The sequence below is a fragment of the Mytilus trossulus genome, chromosome 10 (genome assembly GCF_036588685.1).
Source record: "Mytilus trossulus isolate FHL-02 chromosome 10, PNRI_Mtr1.1.1.hap1, whole genome shotgun sequence".
NCBI lineage: Eukaryota > Metazoa > Mollusca > Bivalvia > Mytilida > Mytilidae > Mytilus > Mytilus trossulus.
Window position 1 is genome coordinate 20,345,487 of NC_086382.1, and position 19,864 is coordinate 20,365,350.

The 19,864-nt window shown below is 31.0% G+C and overlaps 2 protein-coding genes across 2 annotated transcripts; both read right to left on the reverse strand.

Moving 5' to 3' along the window:
• Window positions 1-406: 406 nt before the first annotated feature.
• LOC134687736 (uncharacterized) lies at window positions 407-2,017 on the reverse strand. The gene has a single exon (XM_063548192.1). The coding sequence runs from the start codon at window positions 2,015-2,017 to the stop codon at window positions 407-409; it is 1,611 nt and encodes a 536-aa protein (XP_063404262.1).
• A 10,502-nt stretch (window positions 2,018-12,519) lies between these two features.
• Window positions 12,520-14,727, reverse strand: LOC134687737 (protein toll-like). Its single transcript, XM_063548193.1, has one exon. The coding sequence runs from the start codon at window positions 14,725-14,727 to the stop codon at window positions 12,520-12,522; it is 2,208 nt and encodes a 735-aa protein (XP_063404263.1).
• Window positions 14,728-19,864: the final 5,137 nt, after the last annotated feature.

Here is a 19,864-nt window from a genome sequence, read left to right on the forward strand (position 1 = left end):
AGTAATAATGAACTTTTGCAGTAAAATACTAAGTTATTAATAATTAAAACCAAAAAAAAATATTGAAATAAACACGAATATCCAAACTGTGAATTTTATAATTAGTTTAGTTTTATTTAGAACAGATAAATTGTTGTCTAGTATGTTTAGCCATTGTGTCAATGTTTCTTGGCTTACAAGGAAATGATACACAAAAACTTTTATGAGATTCATTTAATACGCCAGACGCGCATTTTGCCTACATACGATATTTTTAAAGTTAAAAAACGGAAAGCGTTCTATATATTCGTAAGAAAACGGATTTCAAATGTCAAATTGAAGATACAATATGACACTTAATTTTCAGCGAATGCATTTAAAAAAGAATAAGCATATCTCTGAACAAGTAATGTTACAGTTTTACTGTTTATATATCTAGCATAAACATCTCTTGACTGTGCAGTGATTTAGCGGTAAATTTTGTGTTTGCACATTTTAGTCCATTGTTTGTAAGAATCGGAGAACCTAATCTTTCATGAATGTCCTGGAACAAATGATGCTTCCTGTTTGAAAAGTCAATGTCTGTTCCAACACGAATAAAAGCTTTAAGTTTTTCTTCACAGATTTCTGACGACTCCAACTGATGGTAATTTATAATTATGATTTGCCTTTCCTTATTGTGTTGAAAGCTATGCCAAATGTATTTCCATTCAACAGTCGTCCAAAACGTATCTTCAGTGTGATATTTGTCACAGAGTATAACTATATAGTTCTTACAGATATTTATATTATTAATCAATGCTTCTTCTCTGATATCCCCGAACTTTCCGTCTCTACATGGTATAAAAGTTTTATAACAAGCGCCTTTCAAGTAGGATGCCAATTTTTGCATAACCCACAAACGCAGTTCTTCGTCATTATCATCAAAAGATATTAAAACATCGTATTTTAGTAATGGGTAAATTTTCGTAGATTTTTGATTTATAAATCGTCTTTTTAAGATGAACAGTTCGTAGCGGAATGTATACAACACACCGAAAACTCCTAATAGAAGAGCAATTATTATTCCAAATAAAATATTTAGAAATATCAAATTAGAGTCATCATTGCAGAAATTACCTAAATCTAGATCAATCGTTGAAACATATTCATCCCCGATAAAGCAGATAATTTCAGTTGTGTTTTTGCATCGTCCTGCTCGCTTGTTTTTCACCCAGTCTACAAGCCACTGATCACCACAACCGCATGATATTTGTATTTTTCCCAATTTTGTTATACAGGGATCAAATGATTGAAAATCTCGAGGTAACTCATTCATATTGTTGTCAGACAAATCAAAAACTGCGTTGCTGTCTATAGATTCAATGGCATTGCTTGAAATTGTATTTAATTTATTATTTGAAAGTCTAATGACAGACGATCTGTTAAAATATTCCCGATATTCTAATTTTGTTATATCGTTTTCATCAAATAGCAAGGTCAAGTTATCGCCTTCAGGAACATAGGTAGGCAACTCAAGTAATCCAACTCCGGTACAATTAACCACAGTTCTTCTGTTTTTCGGTTGATAAAAACAGTAACATTTTTTTGGACATTTATCAGCAGATGACTTGTTACAAACCAGCAAATCAAGTTGATCCCCCTCCATAAAAAAATCCGTAATTGACACTCCACGGTATTCCGGTGGATCCCAACATGTAACATTGAAGTAATCACGCCAGATTCTTTTTAACGTATCTTGTGAAAGTTCAAGAAACGGTTTCATTCTGCAATCACAAGTCCATTTCATATTTTGCAAGGAAAATCCAAATTGCATGACTTTTCCTAGAATACTAATGTCGTCTATTCCTAGATCTTTGAAGTCAAACCATTGTGTGATATCATTTGAATTTATATTTACGAAGCCTCCATGATAAATTTTGTCGACATCAATTTTAAAATTCTGTTCATTAACTATTTTAACGATGTTATTTGAAGAAAAATCATACTGACAGAAACGGTTTTCTGGAATTAAATTACTCATATCAATATCCGTCATATTGTTGAAGGACAGATCGGCCAAAAAAATTGACATCGTTGTTCCTGCCAGAGCGAATGGTTCAACTGTCGTAATTCCATTATGATTTAATCTTAATACCCTTAATAAAGGTAAATGTTTAAACGTGTTACTCCCAATTGAATCGATGGAATTATGACTCAAATCAAGTGTATCTAGTATATGTAAACATGATATATTTCCTATCGATGAAATTTTATTATGGGTGGCTTCTATTTCTACTAAATTCACAAACTCGCATACATTGTCTGGTAGTTTGGATAAGAATCCATTGCTATGTACCAAACGTGCATTAGCAATGGTTGTATTTCCTATCAGTTGAGCTGTGCCCCCTCTACGTGTATACTCCAAAACTAAATCATAAGTCAAAGAATATAGTTTCCAAGATGGTTCAGCCCAGCACGTGCAGCAACCATTTTTCGTCGAAACATATAGTGCCGGGTCTCGTGTACAATGATCAGAAGGGCAAAGTAGATCTGTTCTGTTAATAAACGGTGGACTCCACTTATCCCATGTTTCCGATTTTAAGTTTTGTATGGATTGAGCAATAAACAAAAGAGAAAAAACATGCTTAACCATTGCGTGCCTGGCAATTAATGTTCAGTTGCAGCGATGTGTATACTACATGTATTTAATATTGACAATACAGTACGTATTCATTTGTTATATTTCAACCAATAGGAATGCTAAATATAAGTATACTGAACATCTGAATAATTGGTTAAATGTAATTCGTTCTTGCAAAAGGTAAGTTATATCGCGTTTAATTTAGATTGAACAATATGTTTAACTGTAAACAGAAGAAAAATATATGTTAGAATATTGCTTGTCACGCACTTTCAGTTCATCTTCAGCGAAATCAAGATAAATGTAACTTACTTTCGTTTTAAAATAGTTACATGATTGATTATTATATATAAAAGGATGGATTTTACATACACATGTCCAATGTTTAGATAGTAATGAACATGCAATGCTTTCTAAATTATGTTTTTAGAGTGTCTATATACCATTTCATTTCTTTGCAGTACCTATTATGTCTGGGTTTTTTTTATTAAAATTTCAAATATTGTTGAAAGAACCAAGGACAGTTTCTTCTTGACTTAGTTAAACTATTTCAGTAACGTAATGTGATCTGTGCTTATATCGTCATATTAAACAATGTACTGAAAGGAGTCAAGTTATAATTGTGGATTTGTTGAAATAATAGTGTCATGTCTTTTTGTGTGTTTAAAATAAAAAGAATACAATGACGATGAGCTGATTTAAAAACCCATAAATTTATAACGTGCACTAAAACTGTACATTAACTTTGTTTGGATGATTCAAAACACAGATATCAGGTAGATGAAGCAGTTTGTGAATAACACATCGAATAAAATAAGCATTTATATACATTTGATTCGAAAAATTGATTTTAACGATGCACAAACTGTTTCTGATCTGAAGATGCAAGAATAAATTTGAATAATTTGATTTCAATTTAGAAAATTTACATCCTCTTTATAAATTAACATTTCGGTGCATTCACGTTCACATAAATTTTCATTGAAATACATGGGATATCCATCAAAACAGGACTTAAAATAAATTGTAAAAATCTTTTCAAAAACACCTTAAAGCGAGACTTATGGTACTGCATCTGAACTCGAAAAAGATTTTTTATTAACTGGATTAATGTACCAGCTTACCTGTAAACGGTCTATTGAGATGCAAACATGAAATTAAGACAAAGCACTTTACATTAGAATTACACATATTATTGGTTAAAATCTGCCAATCCATTTTTCGACGAAAAGTTAAATAGCTCTCCAGTTGCTTCGGTTCTTATAAATCATTGGCATTTAATTATTTGGCTTTTGAGCATTCTTGATGAAAGTAAATCCAGAAAAGTGTAATTGTATTGCCTGATTGCACAAGTGTTTATTTCAATAAAATATTCTTCATGCATGCTGATTGGTTGACAACTTTTGAAAACCCTATGCAATAGTCAGATAATTTACCCCGTGTTACCCACTGTAAACTTTAATGCATTTTTATTGATTATACCTATTTTATAGCGATCAGCGCTGAATTAGGTAAGAAACTGAACTTATATGATTGTTTGGCCGATTGTAACATTAGGAAATCAACCTTCCAATTATTAACTTATTTCAATTTCGGTGACATCACATAATTAGTGTAATTCAATCAAGAGAAGGTCCTGGGCATAAAACATCTATCTCATCCTGGGTTGACAATTAATTTTTGAGAGTTTATAAACCGGTATGTCGACTTACGATTAGACTTAATTTTTTATTAACAATCATTCTCATGTTTAAAAAAAACCCATCTTTTTGAGTGCAGAATGGAAAAATACAGAAGCAGTTTTGAATTTTCGGTTTTTGAAAGGTAGAAAAAAAACTGAAATATTTTGAGAATGTGAGGTTTTACATATTAGAAAACAATTCTCATTTGACTTTTTTTACTAAATATATTTCTGAAAGTTCGATATTTTTACTTCATATTTGAATTTAAGATAAATTTACAAAGGTTTGATAGTTAGTGTGACAACATGCACAAAATCGTGCAAGTAGTCTTAATATAGAAAGACAAAAACACAACCAAATAACTTATAATTAACCATTTTGTGTAAATTCACTCTTTACAATTTTATTCGAGTACACTAAACATATTACCTAATTATTTATCTGGAACACTACAGCTGGTAAAACTTCATGTCACACAATACTAGCTTCTTTTCCTTTTTTTATACTAATTGTTTGATTTTACGCATATTTATTTAATTAAAAAACATTCTTGGTGATTCTTATCAATTACAATTGGTACAAATAACCTTCATATAGCATCTAGTCAAATAGACTTTTCAAAAGGGGGATTAATGCACCCGTTTTTAAATGTTAAAAATCAATCGCAAAATGCATCTACTGGATATATTAATTTTCATGGGTACCAATTTTCGTAGATAAAGGAAATCTTGTATGTTCGTAGATATTTAATTTCATGGTTTTGCCGATGTATGCATTCAAGCCGATAGAAAATGTGTCACTTGTTGAACATTAGATATCGTGGTTTACCTGTACCCACAAAATTTCCAAAAATTTGTATTCAATGAGTAGGGTATTTTTATATGAAGGACTACTATATATATATAACATTGTCAAGTTTGATTTTTTTCTTCAATCAAAATCGCCTAAATGAGGACTATCTTGCCTTATTTGAAACCCAACTTTAACCCATCCTCCTGCATCATTACCCAACCTTAAAGGATTTTCTGTATTTGAAAAATAACAAATTCACTATGGTTCAAAAGACAATTGGTGTAACATAACCTTGATATATCGAAGACTGTCCGAACAATTTGAGAACCAATATTTTTAAATATAAATGACAATTCTTTTCCATTCTTTTCACACCTATAACCTGATTTACCGTTTTTAATTTGTTCACAGTGGCATAGATAATAACCAATCAACAAATCCCAATATATTGAATAAACAAAAAATGATATTCCCCATGTTATTTTGAAAATGATCTACATATGATGAAAGACATTTATATCGAAATGCTGATTTAGTTGTTGTTGATGATTGCACATTTTCAGTAGTTGATTGCATATTTTATCAGTATCTTCAAACATGTTCAACACTCTATTATAGAAGCAGTTCGACATTCTTCCATGATATACCAATACTGAATTCACCTCAAAAGCCAACCAAACATTACTCACACTTATTCGGAAATGATATAGTTACAGTACTTTGTCAGGTCATTAAGGATTGCGTATTATTGATGAGTGTCTTTTTTCATCGGAATTAAACACATTTTTTTTAAAACCATTTGATGGTATGATACGGGTTGTGTTCTTTTCATTTATTTTATCATGATATGATACTAAACCCCTAACGGTAGGGATTGTACTGAATTTTCATATGATTAAGACATAATATTTCAGTCAGTTTAATTGAGGTCTAAAAGCTTGCATGCCAGTAACTGCTAGTAGTCCTTTGTTAATTTATTATCATTGTCAATTTGCTAAGTTTTGTTTGTTACCTATTCTTACATCGGATTCGGAGTTCTTTTAAATTCAGTTTTATTGTGCGTATTGCTATATTTTATTTATTCTTCATCAACTAGAGGTATATGAGAGGGTTGATATCTCACAAAAGATGTTCAACTGCACCGCAGTTTTGTGTCTGTCTGCAGTCAGGAGCCACTGGTATTTGTGAGTCTTATGTGCTTTATTAATTTTAAGTTCATTTAAATGTTTTGGGTTTAGTGTAACGTCCATTTTTACTGAACTAGTACATAATTTTGTGTAGGGAGTAGCTGAGGACCACCTCTGGGTGCGGGATTTTCTCGATTGCTTGAAAACTCATCGGTGGCTTTCATCTGTTGTCTGCTCTTTGGTCGGGTTGTTATCTCTTTAACATATTTCCATTCTCAATTTTATTAATTCATACTTTCCCCAAGAAGATATTCACTGTCTGGATGCATTGTTTCATTGGCACTCATACCACATCTTCTTATATCCATAAAATTTGTAAAATTATATTTTCAACAGAATACCAAATACACATAGCCTAAAAACAAAATGTATTTTTATCTGTGCATAAAATGATAATGCAATAGCCAAACAGATAAGCAGAATTAATTAAGCACAAAATATGATTTTTTTCACATATATATATATATATATAATAAGATTACAACAAAAAGATAAAAAAAAAAAAAAAGAACATAAGTGTAAGTTAAATGTAATATTGCTTTATAAATGATGGTATACTTTATTGTTTAAAAGAACTACATTTTATATATATTTTTATATTATTAATATATATATATATAGTAGTTTGTTTAAATATACTTTTTCACTTTTTTGGTCTTTTGGAAAATGTTGTTTGTGCTGTTTTTAGACCCTTCTACAACGAAATTTGTTTGACATGCACATGTATAAAAATTGCGGTTTTTATCCAACGCAATCATAGGTTTGAACGTAGTTTTCAATTTAGACTCGTTTATATTTTTTGTTTGGGCATGTATCATATTTTCCCTCCGGTTTATATGATCCGTTCATCCTATATTTTCTCTTAAAATTCAAGAGTCAATCTTAAATTGAGAGTAAATTATATGGCCTTCAAAATACCGTTTCGATCCCTAACATCACTGAAGAGACATATATTGTCGAAATCTAGATCTGGTGTACTAAAGAAATATTGACACCGAATGTTTGTGGCACAACATCGTAGCCACAAGTTAACAATTTTTTTTTCTTTCTGTGACGTATTAAATTTATATTCAGATCCATTTTGTTATATCTTGTGATCAATTTTATTTGGCAATCGTCATTGGCAGTCAACAGGGTTTAAGAACATCAGTTGTTCGACCTGTTAGTCAAATGCGTTTTGTTTAAATATACTTTTTCACTTTTTTGGTCTTTTGGAAAATGTTGTTTGTGCTGTTTTTAGACCCTTCGACAACGAAATTTGTTTGACATGCACACGTATAAAAATTGCGGTTTTTATCCAACGCAATCATAGGTTTGAACGTAGTTTTCAATTAAGACTCGTTTATATTTTTTGTTTGGGCATGTATCATATTTCCCCTCCGGTTTATATGATCCGTTCATCCTATATTGTCTCTTAAAATTCAAGAGTCAATCTTAAATTGAGAGTAAATTATATGGCCTTCCAAATACCGTTTCGATCCCTAACATCACTGAAGAGACATATATTGTCGAAATCTAGATCTGGTGTACTGAAGAAATATTGACACCGAATGTTTGTGGCACAACATCGTAGCCACAAGTTAACAATTTTTTTTTTCTGTGACGTATTAAATTTATATTCAGATCCATGTTGTTACATCTTGTGATCAATTTTATTTGGCAATCGTCAATGGCAGTCAACAGGGTTTAAGAACATCAGTTGTTCGACCTGTTAGTCAAATGCGTTTTGTTTAAATATACTTTTTCACTTTTTTTGGTCTTTTGGAAAATGTTGTTTGTGCTGTTTTTAGACCCTTCTACAACGAAATTTGTTTGACATGCACACGTATAAAAATTGCGGTTTTTATCCAACGCAATTATAGGTTTGAACGTAGTTTTCAATTTAGACTCGTTTATATTTTTTGTTTGGGCATGTATCATATTTTCCCTCCGGTTTATATGATCCGCTCATCCTATATTGTCTCTTAAAATTCAAGAGTCAATCTTAAATTGAGAGTAAATTATATGGCCTTCCAAATACCGTTTCGATCCCTAACATCACTGAAGAGACATATATTGTCGAAATCTAGATCTGGTGTACTAAAGAAATATTGACACCGAATGTTTGTGGCACAACATCGTAGCCACAAGTTAACAATTTTTTTTTCTTTCTGTGACGTATTAAATTTATATTCAGATCCATTTTGTTACATCTTGTGATCAATTTTATTTGGCAATCGTCAATGGCAGTCAACAGGGTTTAAGAACATCAGTTGTTCGACCTGTTAGTCAAATGCGTTGTGTTTAAATATACTTTTTCACTTTTTTGGTCTTTTGGAAAATGTTGTTTGTGCTGTTTTTAGACCCTTCTACAACGAAATTTGTTTGACATGCACACGTATAAAAATTGCGGTTTTTATCCAACGCAATCAAAGGGTTGAACGTAGTTTTCAATTTAGACTCGTATATAGTAGTTGCATATATGTTCTCCAAACTGTATCAAGGTCTTGGAAAAAAGGAAAGACAATACAAATGATGTTAACAAGAAAAGTGCAATATACTATTCGCACGAGAAACTCACTTTGCACAATGTTATGTCAATACTATAGAAAATTGGTTAGACTAGATTTTTTCATAGAATTTTATCATAGAATGTTTTTAAGGTAAAGAAGGCAAAATTGTTTACTTAATACAGATATCGATATTTATAACAGTAATTTTACATAACTAAATAAAAATCTATATGCTTCTAAAACAGAAAGATATAAACGCATATTTAGAAGAAAAAAAAGAACACTATAGAAACATACTGTCTATTAATTGAATAATTGGCAGTGATAATAAATGAAACACTAACATACAAGGACAGAAAATGTAAACTTATAGCAAGAAAAAACAGAAAACTTGTTAAACACAATTTCAAAATTGGAATCGGAATAGATTATTTTCTAACAAATTCTGACATGAAAATAAGTACAGATATCTTTCCATCAGTAAACATCTGCTCGCACCAGTTTCCTAGTTGCGATTTTACACTCAGATTTTGATCTTTTCCTTCATATTGTTAAGCCAGATAATCTGCCCTAGTGTGTATGTTCCAAAAGCAGTTAAATATGAGACCAAGTGTCGTAAATTAATTTTTCGGAAAGCTTTATTCATAAAATTTAATTATATTCTCTAAATATATAGGAGCTACAGATGATTTTCCCCCAAATATTTACAATGAATTGAGCTAAGAAAACATGAGATTAGTATAAAGTTTAACTCGTTAAAGATTTTTGCATGTCATTACGTTTTTATTTTTTTTTAACATTCAATAAACATTTATTTCACAGATGTTCATATATTCTATACTGTTACACCACTGTCCCAGGTATGGGAAAGGAATAGGATATTTCTAACACGTTAAACCCTGCCACATTCGTGTATGTGCCTATCCAAAGTCAGGAGCCTATAATATTCAACTTATGTCGTATTCATAAACCAACAGACGTACTTTAATTTCAAGTAATAAATCTTAAATTCATTTGATGAAAGAAAATTAAATTCCCAAATTGAATATCAGTTGCAGATAGTTGCCTCAAGGAGATCTTTAATATATTACGTATCAGATCAATATATAGGAAGTTAAATTGTTTTAAATCTGTACCAGTTGAATATTCATTCCGATATCCATTTTATTGACCCGATAAGATCTCGTATTAGGACAATTGCACACTGTGTAACTAATATCATGTATAAGTCAACCTTGATGCCGCACAAATAACATAGTAACGAACGGGCACCGGTAAGGTTATACTTGTTCCCTAACCTATACCGCTAAATGCCCAGTTAAAAAAGAAAAACAAGGAATGGTTAAACAGAAGGATTTTGACACATATAAGGCACTGCAGTGTGTTTCATACTGGGCCTCACCTCTCGAAAAACCTTATAATCAGCATGTTTTTTTGTGTTTTTTTATCAAATGACAACATACAAATACAAAAAAGTCAGGCTAAAATTTAGGCGTAGATATTTTAATTCAGTCTCGTACTAGTGATATTTCGGCTGTGCTCTAGTATACAACTACATTTTCAACTTGATATCTCAGTTTGAACATAATATACGAGCAGACGTACTTAAGTTCCATGTAATAATTAAAATAACATTTATATCTGATAAAAAAAATTAAATACCCATGTTGAATATGAATCTCAGATAGTCTTGTATGGTTTAAAGAGACATTCAATTACATAACAGAATAATGGGAATTTTCAATTAATAAGTTTTTAATGTGTACTAGAAGACTATCATATATTTAAAACGATTTTACATCTGTTGAATGCTGATTTAAAGGACTGTGTTTTATATAAAGATCGAAATAATGAAAGAATTAATCCATTTAATCTTATTATTTGTTTTTTTATTATCACATGCACATACTGTTGATGCGGATCTAAACAAATTAAACAAGTAAATATTATTGTTAACGTACACCTGGTTAATGTCAAAACCATGAATTACAAATATATATTGTTCATGATGATATAACTTACTTATCTTAAAATAATGACATGCACAACAAAATTTAAAACTATAAGAAAATACAAAGAAATGAATAAAAAAACGCAATATAACGAAACGACTAAGATCGGCAGACAAGTTATCATAATATGAATATCAACCCAATAAACATATATTATTCACTATAAAACGCTATGGAACGGTAAATCAAATAATGAAATGATGATTCACATACAGATATGTTATATTTGTCTAGAAAAGGACGCAGAATTGTTAGAAAAATAGATTGAATTGTTTAATGAATAAACAAATCACATTTAAGTGACAGACATTGCATTACGGTAAACCAAATCATACCTGCTTCTGCAAGACTCGAAGTGATGACTATAAAATTACTAGCGAAAATAATTGGTTAAATACTTTCGTCAAATGACATCATGAAATCTAATCATCATCTTATATGTTGAAACACAATTGTGTCTTTATTCAAGTTGACCACGTGAATGATTCTAATGTGCATATTTTTTGGACTTTTTAAAAAGATTCTAGGTTGGAACAGATGTACTAAAATTCAAATTGTTAAAACTTTAAAAAAGTGATGAAAGAAAATCAAATAGTCATATTGAATATGGATGATCTACGATAGTCTTGTATGTTTTCAACACGTCGTCTAATGACGTAACAAATCTAAAGATGACAAGATAAATTTACCCACATAACCATATCACAACACATCAGAGATAAATCATGCCGACTTGGTTCGCTGTTTACAACATTATCAATATATAAAATTGGAAAAATATCAAATAATTCAGAGCTCACATCTTTTTTACATTCTAATATCGTTCCACAAAAAGGGTCATCATGTTTGGAACTATCTTTCATTAACATATCAGAATGTGTATACCTCTACTATGTTTGTGAAACGGCCCCAAATAATAAATGTTTCATTTATTCTTATTTTTAAAAGAATTGATGTAAAATATGAAATTATTTTTTTCTCAATTATACATCTTATATTTCAACAAAGAAGAAAAGATGCAATTTTTTTATATATAAAACTGCAATATCAATTAAGTTGGTATACTAAGTAATCATTTTTTTCAATATTTACTTGAAATACATAATGATTCAAGAAAAACGATGACATTGCCTTTTCAATCCTTTTCAATTTGTATATTTGAATCATAATTTAACGTTATGTATTTCTTCTCAAAGTACAGTCTTGCCTCACACAGAACAGAAACATAGGACAGTTGCAAAAAAATGCACTAAACAATTTCTTGAATTCTCTTTAAATTATTATTGATCCAAAATCGCTTTACAAATAGATTGTGATTGAATTTATAGTGGCTTGGAAATATTAGAAAATCAGAGGTTGAAGAGACTTGTTTTTGTTTTAACCGAGTTAAAGAATGATGCAAATACCCCAGTTGTATGATCGAATGTACTGCGAATGCTGAACTGTTTATAAAAAACGTCAAAGGTAATGGAAATACAGCAATATTTACACTGAAAATAGTTCTGTGTTAACCTTTTTTTACGGAGGCAATTCAGTCTGTTTAATTTGTATAACTATTTCAACCAAATAATGATGATTTCAAACTCTAGAAATTGATGAATTGTGTTCCTCTTGATTAAAAACAAATTGCACTGAAAATTAACATTCATTTAAAAAACTTGTATATCAATATCCCAATTTTATTTTGCAATTTAAGAAAATAATAATAATAAGACTTATATTTTTAAAGTTTATGGTAAATTGTGTTATGTATTATATATCTAGTGCAAAAAGCTCATTGTTGTGTAATGATCTTGTAGCAAATTTTGTTTTTGCACATTTTAGTCCATCGTTTGTACGTAGTGGTGAACCCAATCTATCCTTAATGTCATGGAAAAGATCATGCTTCCTGTTTGAAAAGTCAATTTCTTTGCCAACTCGGACAAAAGCTTTCAGTTTACTTTCCTGTATTTCCGACGATTCTAACTGATGATAATTTATAACTATGACTTGCCTTTCTTTGTTTGATTTAAAACTATGCCATATGTGTTTCCACTCGACGGTTGTCCAAGAGGTTTTTTCTGTGTGATATTTCTCACAGAGTATGATTATATAGTTCTTACAGATATTTATTGTATCTATCAACGCGTCTTTTTTTATATCACCAAAATTGTCATCTCTACATGGTATATAAGTCCTATATCCAAAATTTTGCAAGTATGGGGCCAATGTTGTCATTACCCAGTTCCGAAGTTCATTGTCATTATCACCAAAAGATATAAAAACGTCGTATTTGTGATATGGATACACTTTAGAACTTCTCTTACTTATAAACCGTCTCCTTAAAATAAACAGTTCGTAGCGGAATGTATACATTACACCACAAATTCCCAAGAGCAGAGCAATCATTATTCCAACTATAATATTAAAGAACTTTAAATTTGTGTCATTATTGCAAAAAATTCCTAAATCTAAATCAATCGTTGAAACAGATTTATCTCCGATAAGGCAGATAATTTCGGTTGTGTTTTTGCATTGTTCTGCTCGTTTGTTTTTGACCCAGTCTATCAGCCATTCATCATTACAATCGCAAGATATGTGTATCTTTCCCAATTTCGTTAAACAGGGGTCAAGTGACTGAAAATCTCGCGGCAGCTCATCCATTTCATTGCCAAACAAATCAAGAATTGCGTTGTTGCTTATTGATTCAATGGCATTACTTGAGATTGTATGTATCTGATTGTTCGATAAACTAATGGTATACGATCTGTTAAAATATTCCCGATATTCTAAAGATTCTATATAGTTACCTCCAAATAGTAAGGTTAAGTTTTCTCCTTCCGGGACATATTGCGGTAGTCTAGTTAATCCGACTCCAGTACAATTCACAACTGTTGTCCTGTTTTTCGGTTGATAAAAACAGTGACATTCTTTCGGACATTTATCAGCAGACGTTTTGTTACAAATAAGCAAATGAAGTTTATCCCCTTTCACAAAATGTTCAGTTATCGATAGTCCACGGTATTCTGGTGGATCCCAACATGTAACATTATAGTAATCACGCCAGATTCTTTTAAGCGTATCTTGTGTTAGTTCGAGGAATGGTTCCATTTTGCAATCACAAGTCCATTTCATCTCTTGCAAAGATAATCCGAATTGCATTATTTTCCCTAGAATTGTAATGTCATCAATTCCTAAGTCTTTGAAGTCAAACCATTGTGTAATATTATTTGCATCTAAATCAACAAACCCACCGTGATATATTTTGTCAACATTAATTTGAAAATTCTGTTCATTAACTATTTCGACGATTTTGTTTGAAGAAAAATCATAACGACAAAACCGATTTTCTGGAACTAAATTACTAAAATCAATTTGTGTCATATTGTTCGATGATAAATCGGCCCAAAAAATTGACATCGTTGTTCCCGCCAGTGCGTAAGGCTCTATGATTTTTATCCCATTACTAATTAATCTTAGCTCTCTTAAAAAAGGTAAATTTTGGAACGTACTATTCCCTATTAACTCAATGGAATTAAAACTCAAGTCAAGTGTATCGAGCATCTGTAAACATGATATATTGCCAATAGATGAAATTTTATTATTAGTGGCTTCTATTTCTACTAAATTCACAAACTCGCATACATTCTCTGGTAGTTTGGATAAGAATCCATTGCTATGTACCAAACGTGCATTAGCAATGGTTGTATTTCCTATCAGTTGAGCTGTACCTCCTCTACGTAAATACTCCAAAACTAAATCATATATCGACGAAAAGAGTTTCCAAGAAGGTTCAGCATGGCACGTGCAACATTGGTTTTTAGTTGTAACGTACAGTGTCGGATCTAGTTCACAGCGATCAGAAGGGCAAAGTAAATCTGTTCTGTTGACAAATGGCGGAATCCAATTTTCCCATGTCAAGAACGTAGCGTAACGAACAAATTGAGCAACGAGCAGAATAATAAACAAACGTCGACACATTGCTAGACTCACATTTACTGTTTAGCTAAATCCATAACTAAACTGTTTTATACTATCCTCGTTCTAAAAGGGAATATTGCATAGTTCTATTTTAACCAATGAAAATGCGTGATATAATATTAATGACCATTTAAATGCTTACGTATAAACAATGTATAAAAGCATTTTGAAATACCATTAAATATGTTCTAACAAGGGGTTATTTCTATCAAGATAGCTAATTTATTATAAGCAAATCATTCACAAATCAAATAACAAGTAGTCGACGAGTTAACGTATTTTCCTATTCTACCTGGCGATTTCGAGGTATTGGTACTGAGTCAAATATAACCAGGAAGTTGTGTTATTATTTACAAGAAAATCCTCACGGATTGATATAAATAGTTAATGTCAACAAGGTTCGGGTTTTAAATTAAATTTTAATGTACCAAAAGTCCATTCGTAATGATTGTATTACGATCAGATGAGCTGTATATTGTGGTTATTATTTCACTTTTACATATAATTGTTTGATTTCATTTTTAATCATCATAAAAGTTATAAATTTAAAAGATTAAATGAATTAAAAATATTAATATATACTTGTACTTTTATTCATTTATGTGAAAACTTTGAAAAAATCTTATTTGTCAAATAAAGAACCTTTCAAAATATTATAATTATTATTTCACTTAATCATTTTAATACTGTCGGATTGAACGACCTTCTCAAAAAGGAAGAACTGTCCATCTTTCATGAACTAATGTCGGTTTTTTTTAAAAATCCGTCGAATATTATTTAAAAAAAATGTTGAGTATACTTTTACTTTTAACTTTATTTAGACAATAAGGCCGTGTTCATATTGAGGTTAACTAGTGTGATGCAAATTGAATACTAAACACTTAAACTGATCTCTACTATGTTCCCACCGACAAAAACGATATTAACATTTACATCACAGCTGCTTTACCAGAGGTGATTTGAGCCGGATTATACCTACCAGATCACCCCAGCTTGAGTTTCTTTTTTATGCATGCTGTCCTTTGTTTTGAAATATTTTGGCGGGAATGCCTAATCAACAATAAAACTTAGAATAATTTATTGAGAAATGACACACTTTCCAAATTGTTGTAGAAAAAATCTATTGTCTATGCTCGGAATCGAACTCAAGACCTTCAGCATATCAACCCACGATACATACCTCTACACCTAGAGGACCAAATAACAACTCTCAGTAATTTAACATACATAAAAGAAGCACGATATTTGCATAAGTTAGGCGAGTTTGCAGACCTTTATTCAGTAGGATTGTAACCCTATTCATAAATAAGGCGAGTTGTCAGACTGATTTTTCAATAGAATTTAACCCTTTTTCATAAATGGGCGATTAGGTAAACAAGAGTGGACCGTTCAGAAGGTGGCGATTTAGTGTGGGTCGATTGGCCAGAGGGACGAGCTGACATGGTTTCATATTCATACATCGTGTTCGGGGGTCATAAAGGGTATATATCATATAGTAATATATAAAGTATATTATAACGGTTGTGTGGCGTTCTAAACTATATTTTATGAATTGATTTGCGTCTAATCTAAAACAGCTTGGATGTAAAAAAAAAAAGTTATCCCATTCGGACTTGGTGTTTCAGTGTAAGATCACCCCGATGGCCGGAGGCCATCGGGGTGATCTTACACTGACACACCAAGTCCGTGTGGGATAACTATTACGTACAATGGTTTAGTTTAAATCTTGCTTTGACTACATGCTGTCGACAGTGAATGTAGTCCTTATGTGGATTACGTGTACAAAAAACTTGCTATCAAAAGGACAGTAGCTACGAGATTTATGGGAAAAAAAATGAAACTAGCATCATATTTTTGTTCAATTGTAAGTGATAGTGAAATATTGAAACAATAATTCAATCAAAGCAGCCAGTATGGTTCAAATTGTTAAAATAAGCTATAACTCGACCTCATTAAATCCGTATATTCATGTGATCTTCAATTTAACCCCTTAGCAAAAGATGGATTACGCATAATGTATGTGTGTTAAGTTATTAAAGGAAAAGAATATTAACATTTAAAGTGAAACAAATGTAAATCATTTCATTTACTAATACAAGCACTGGAATATCGGTTCATTTGGGAGAAAAAATACGTAATTTCAAAATACATGATAAAATCTAAATTGCCTTGCTTGGTATTTCGACTTATTTTTTTAACATATTTTTCTGACTTTATATATAATCGTCCTGGAATAGCGGTATGAATCGTGGCATCGTTGTAAAAGTGAGAGGTTCAGCCCTATAAAAACAGGTTCAACCCACCATTTTCTACATTTAAAAATGTCTGTACCAAGTCAGGAATATTGCAGTTGTTTCCCATCCGTTCGATGTGTTTTATCATTTGATTTTGCCATGTGATTATGGACTTTCCGATTGAATTTTCCTCGGAGTTCAGTATTTTTGTGATTTTACTTTTTATCCTATTCTCTAGGTCTTGAGTTCGATTCCCCGAATATACAGTGGATATTTAGATGATTTTTTCTACATTTTTTTTTGAAAAAAGAGTCTTTTTACAGCATATTTCTAAGTTTTATTGTATGTTTGACATTCCCGCCAAAATGATACAGAACAAAGTAAAGCATGCAGAACAAGTAAACGCAAGGTCGATTGATCTGGTAGTGGTGATCCGACTCAGATCACCCTTGTTAGTACAAAGTAGTTGTGATGAGATTAGTGTGAAACCAGTGTTCATTAAAAGTATCCCATGAGCACGCGGTGTGTCATTGTAAGATCTTCCCGATGGCCGAATGTGATACACTTCATAAAATTACAGTTTTGAACACTATACAATCATTATTAATTATTATACACTTAAGATATCTCTATATAGTATAAACCCTTTGTGAGCCCCGTTCACAATGTTTAAATAAGTTACAATAACAATGTGTTTGTATCCAGTCGTCCTAGTGTAAGGGTATGAATCGTGGGTCTATATGCATCTAACGATCGGTACAATATTGGGGGTGGGGGTTTGAAATAACAGTTTTTATTTGTTTTCTATACGCGGGAAAACAGTAAACTGTAGAAAGATGGATTTGTATTACGTAGCTGAATTATGATAATTTAAAAAATAAAACACACTATGCGTATTGCTATGTATTTTTTTATTCTACATTGGAAAGGGTTAAGATCTCATAACATATGTTTAACAACGCCTCATTTTTGCGCCTATCCTAAGTCAGGAGCCTCTGGCCTTTGTTAGACTTGTTTGGTTTTTTTTAAATTTTAGTTCATTTATATGTTTTGAAGTTTCGTATGAAGTACATTTTCACTGAAAAACAAGTGCACAGATGAGGAACACCTCTGGATGCATGATTATCTCGCTGCATTGATGACCCGTTGGTGGCCTTTGGCTATTGTCTACTCTTTGGCCGTGTTGTTGTGTCTTTGACATATTCCTCATTTCTATTCTCAATTTTATCTATAAGTCGAAATCTGATCAACTATCCCCAGCTCTTTTCTTTGTTTTAGGACACGCTTCGTCTTTAAATTTCAATCTGACTAAAGGAAAATAAAATATGTATATTTTATAATCTTCTTATATCTAACCTAAGATTTATATTATATGTGTGTTTTAAATGGTCACTTTGAAGAGGATATTTTGGGGAATTTTAAGTCATATGGATCAAGTGTTGTTGATTATGCTTTGACGGACATGGACCTCTTAACTTCTATGATTTTTTCCAGGTTGATAGTTCAACATATATATCAGACAACTGACAGATTTTTCTTCACATACAAATGTATATTGTAATATTACTACTAATTTTGAGGAATATTCCGGTATGATTTTATATCTTTACAATGTACACACAAATGGGAAATTCTAAAAACAAATTAGGCAACACAATTAGTGATGGTGATGTATTACATGAGATAGTCTCTTTTGAAAATAAGATGTTTGATGAAACTAGAAATGGAATTAATAAAGTTTCAGAAAGTAACAAATATTTTTGATAATTTGGTAAAAATGTCCTGTAAAATAGTAAAACACAATAAATAAATATTATAAAGAAGAAAGTCATGGTCAGACAATGAATTTAAAAGATTAAAAAAAAAAGCAGTTGTTGATTTACTCAATAAAATGACTTAACCATTGATATTCAATTGAATCATGATTTTTTTATATCAATCTAAGAAACTTTAAAAGATGATTTAAAGGGAAAAAAATATTTAAATAGCGCATCCGAGCTCACCCGTGAGCATGAATGTTAGGCCCGGTGTTTCTGCCGTGTTTGGGTAAAAATCCCTGAGTCCGACTTCATCAGTGGTCGACTCAATAAGTTGTAGATTGACGTGTTGTTTGTGTGTTTTTTTTTATTTCGTATATTATATTGGACCATACACCGGTTGTCTTTCAATAACATATTAGTTAATTATGATTTATTTTTTGTGCGCTCAGTATCATATTGTGTTGTGAAAGGTCAAGCAGACTATAATACCCGCATATGCTTTGATAATAGTTCTTGTAAATGTGTATGTCTTTTATAAGCTATAATATGCTGATGGTTTAATATTCACACGTTAGGGATTTATGTATTTATCAAAGTTGTACAAAATCGAACATGTGAAATGTTGTTATTTGGATTGAGAGTTGTCTCTTGGCACTCATACCACATCTTCCTATATCTATGTAATAATATTTTAGCGAAAACAGAAGTGGGCGGATTTTCGATGGCTTCATGTATAAAACCATAAGTTATGCTATATGTTTGTAGATTTCATACCCATGATATCAATCCTCTGTTAAAAGAAGCCTATGAATAAGATAAGTCATTGTATAATGATGGTTTTCATAGTTGGTATACATTTGCTCTAAATATATTTAAAGAGACAGGTTTAAATGCTGAAGATTTTGAAAGCTATGATATTAACTATACAATAAAATTAAATATTCCTTAAAGAGGAAGTTTAAACAGATACGTTACATGTATCAAATGAAGTTTCTACAAAAAAATTCTTGAATAAACTTTCCTCTGTAACATACAGTTCAAAATTATTTCTATATATACATGTAGTCAAATAAAATCTGAAATCAATTGAATTATTTATTAAAAGAATCAAATTTCAAAACCAGACAATTAACTTGTAAATTA

Coding starts and splice junctions, on each gene's coding strand:
- LOC134687736 (XM_063548192.1), bottom strand. CDS start 2,017: ATGACGGATATTGATATGAGTAATTTAATTCCAGAAAACCGTTTCTGT.
- LOC134687737 (XM_063548193.1), bottom strand. CDS start 14,727: ATGTGTCGACGTTTGTTTATTATTCTGCTCGTTGCTCAATTTGTTCGT.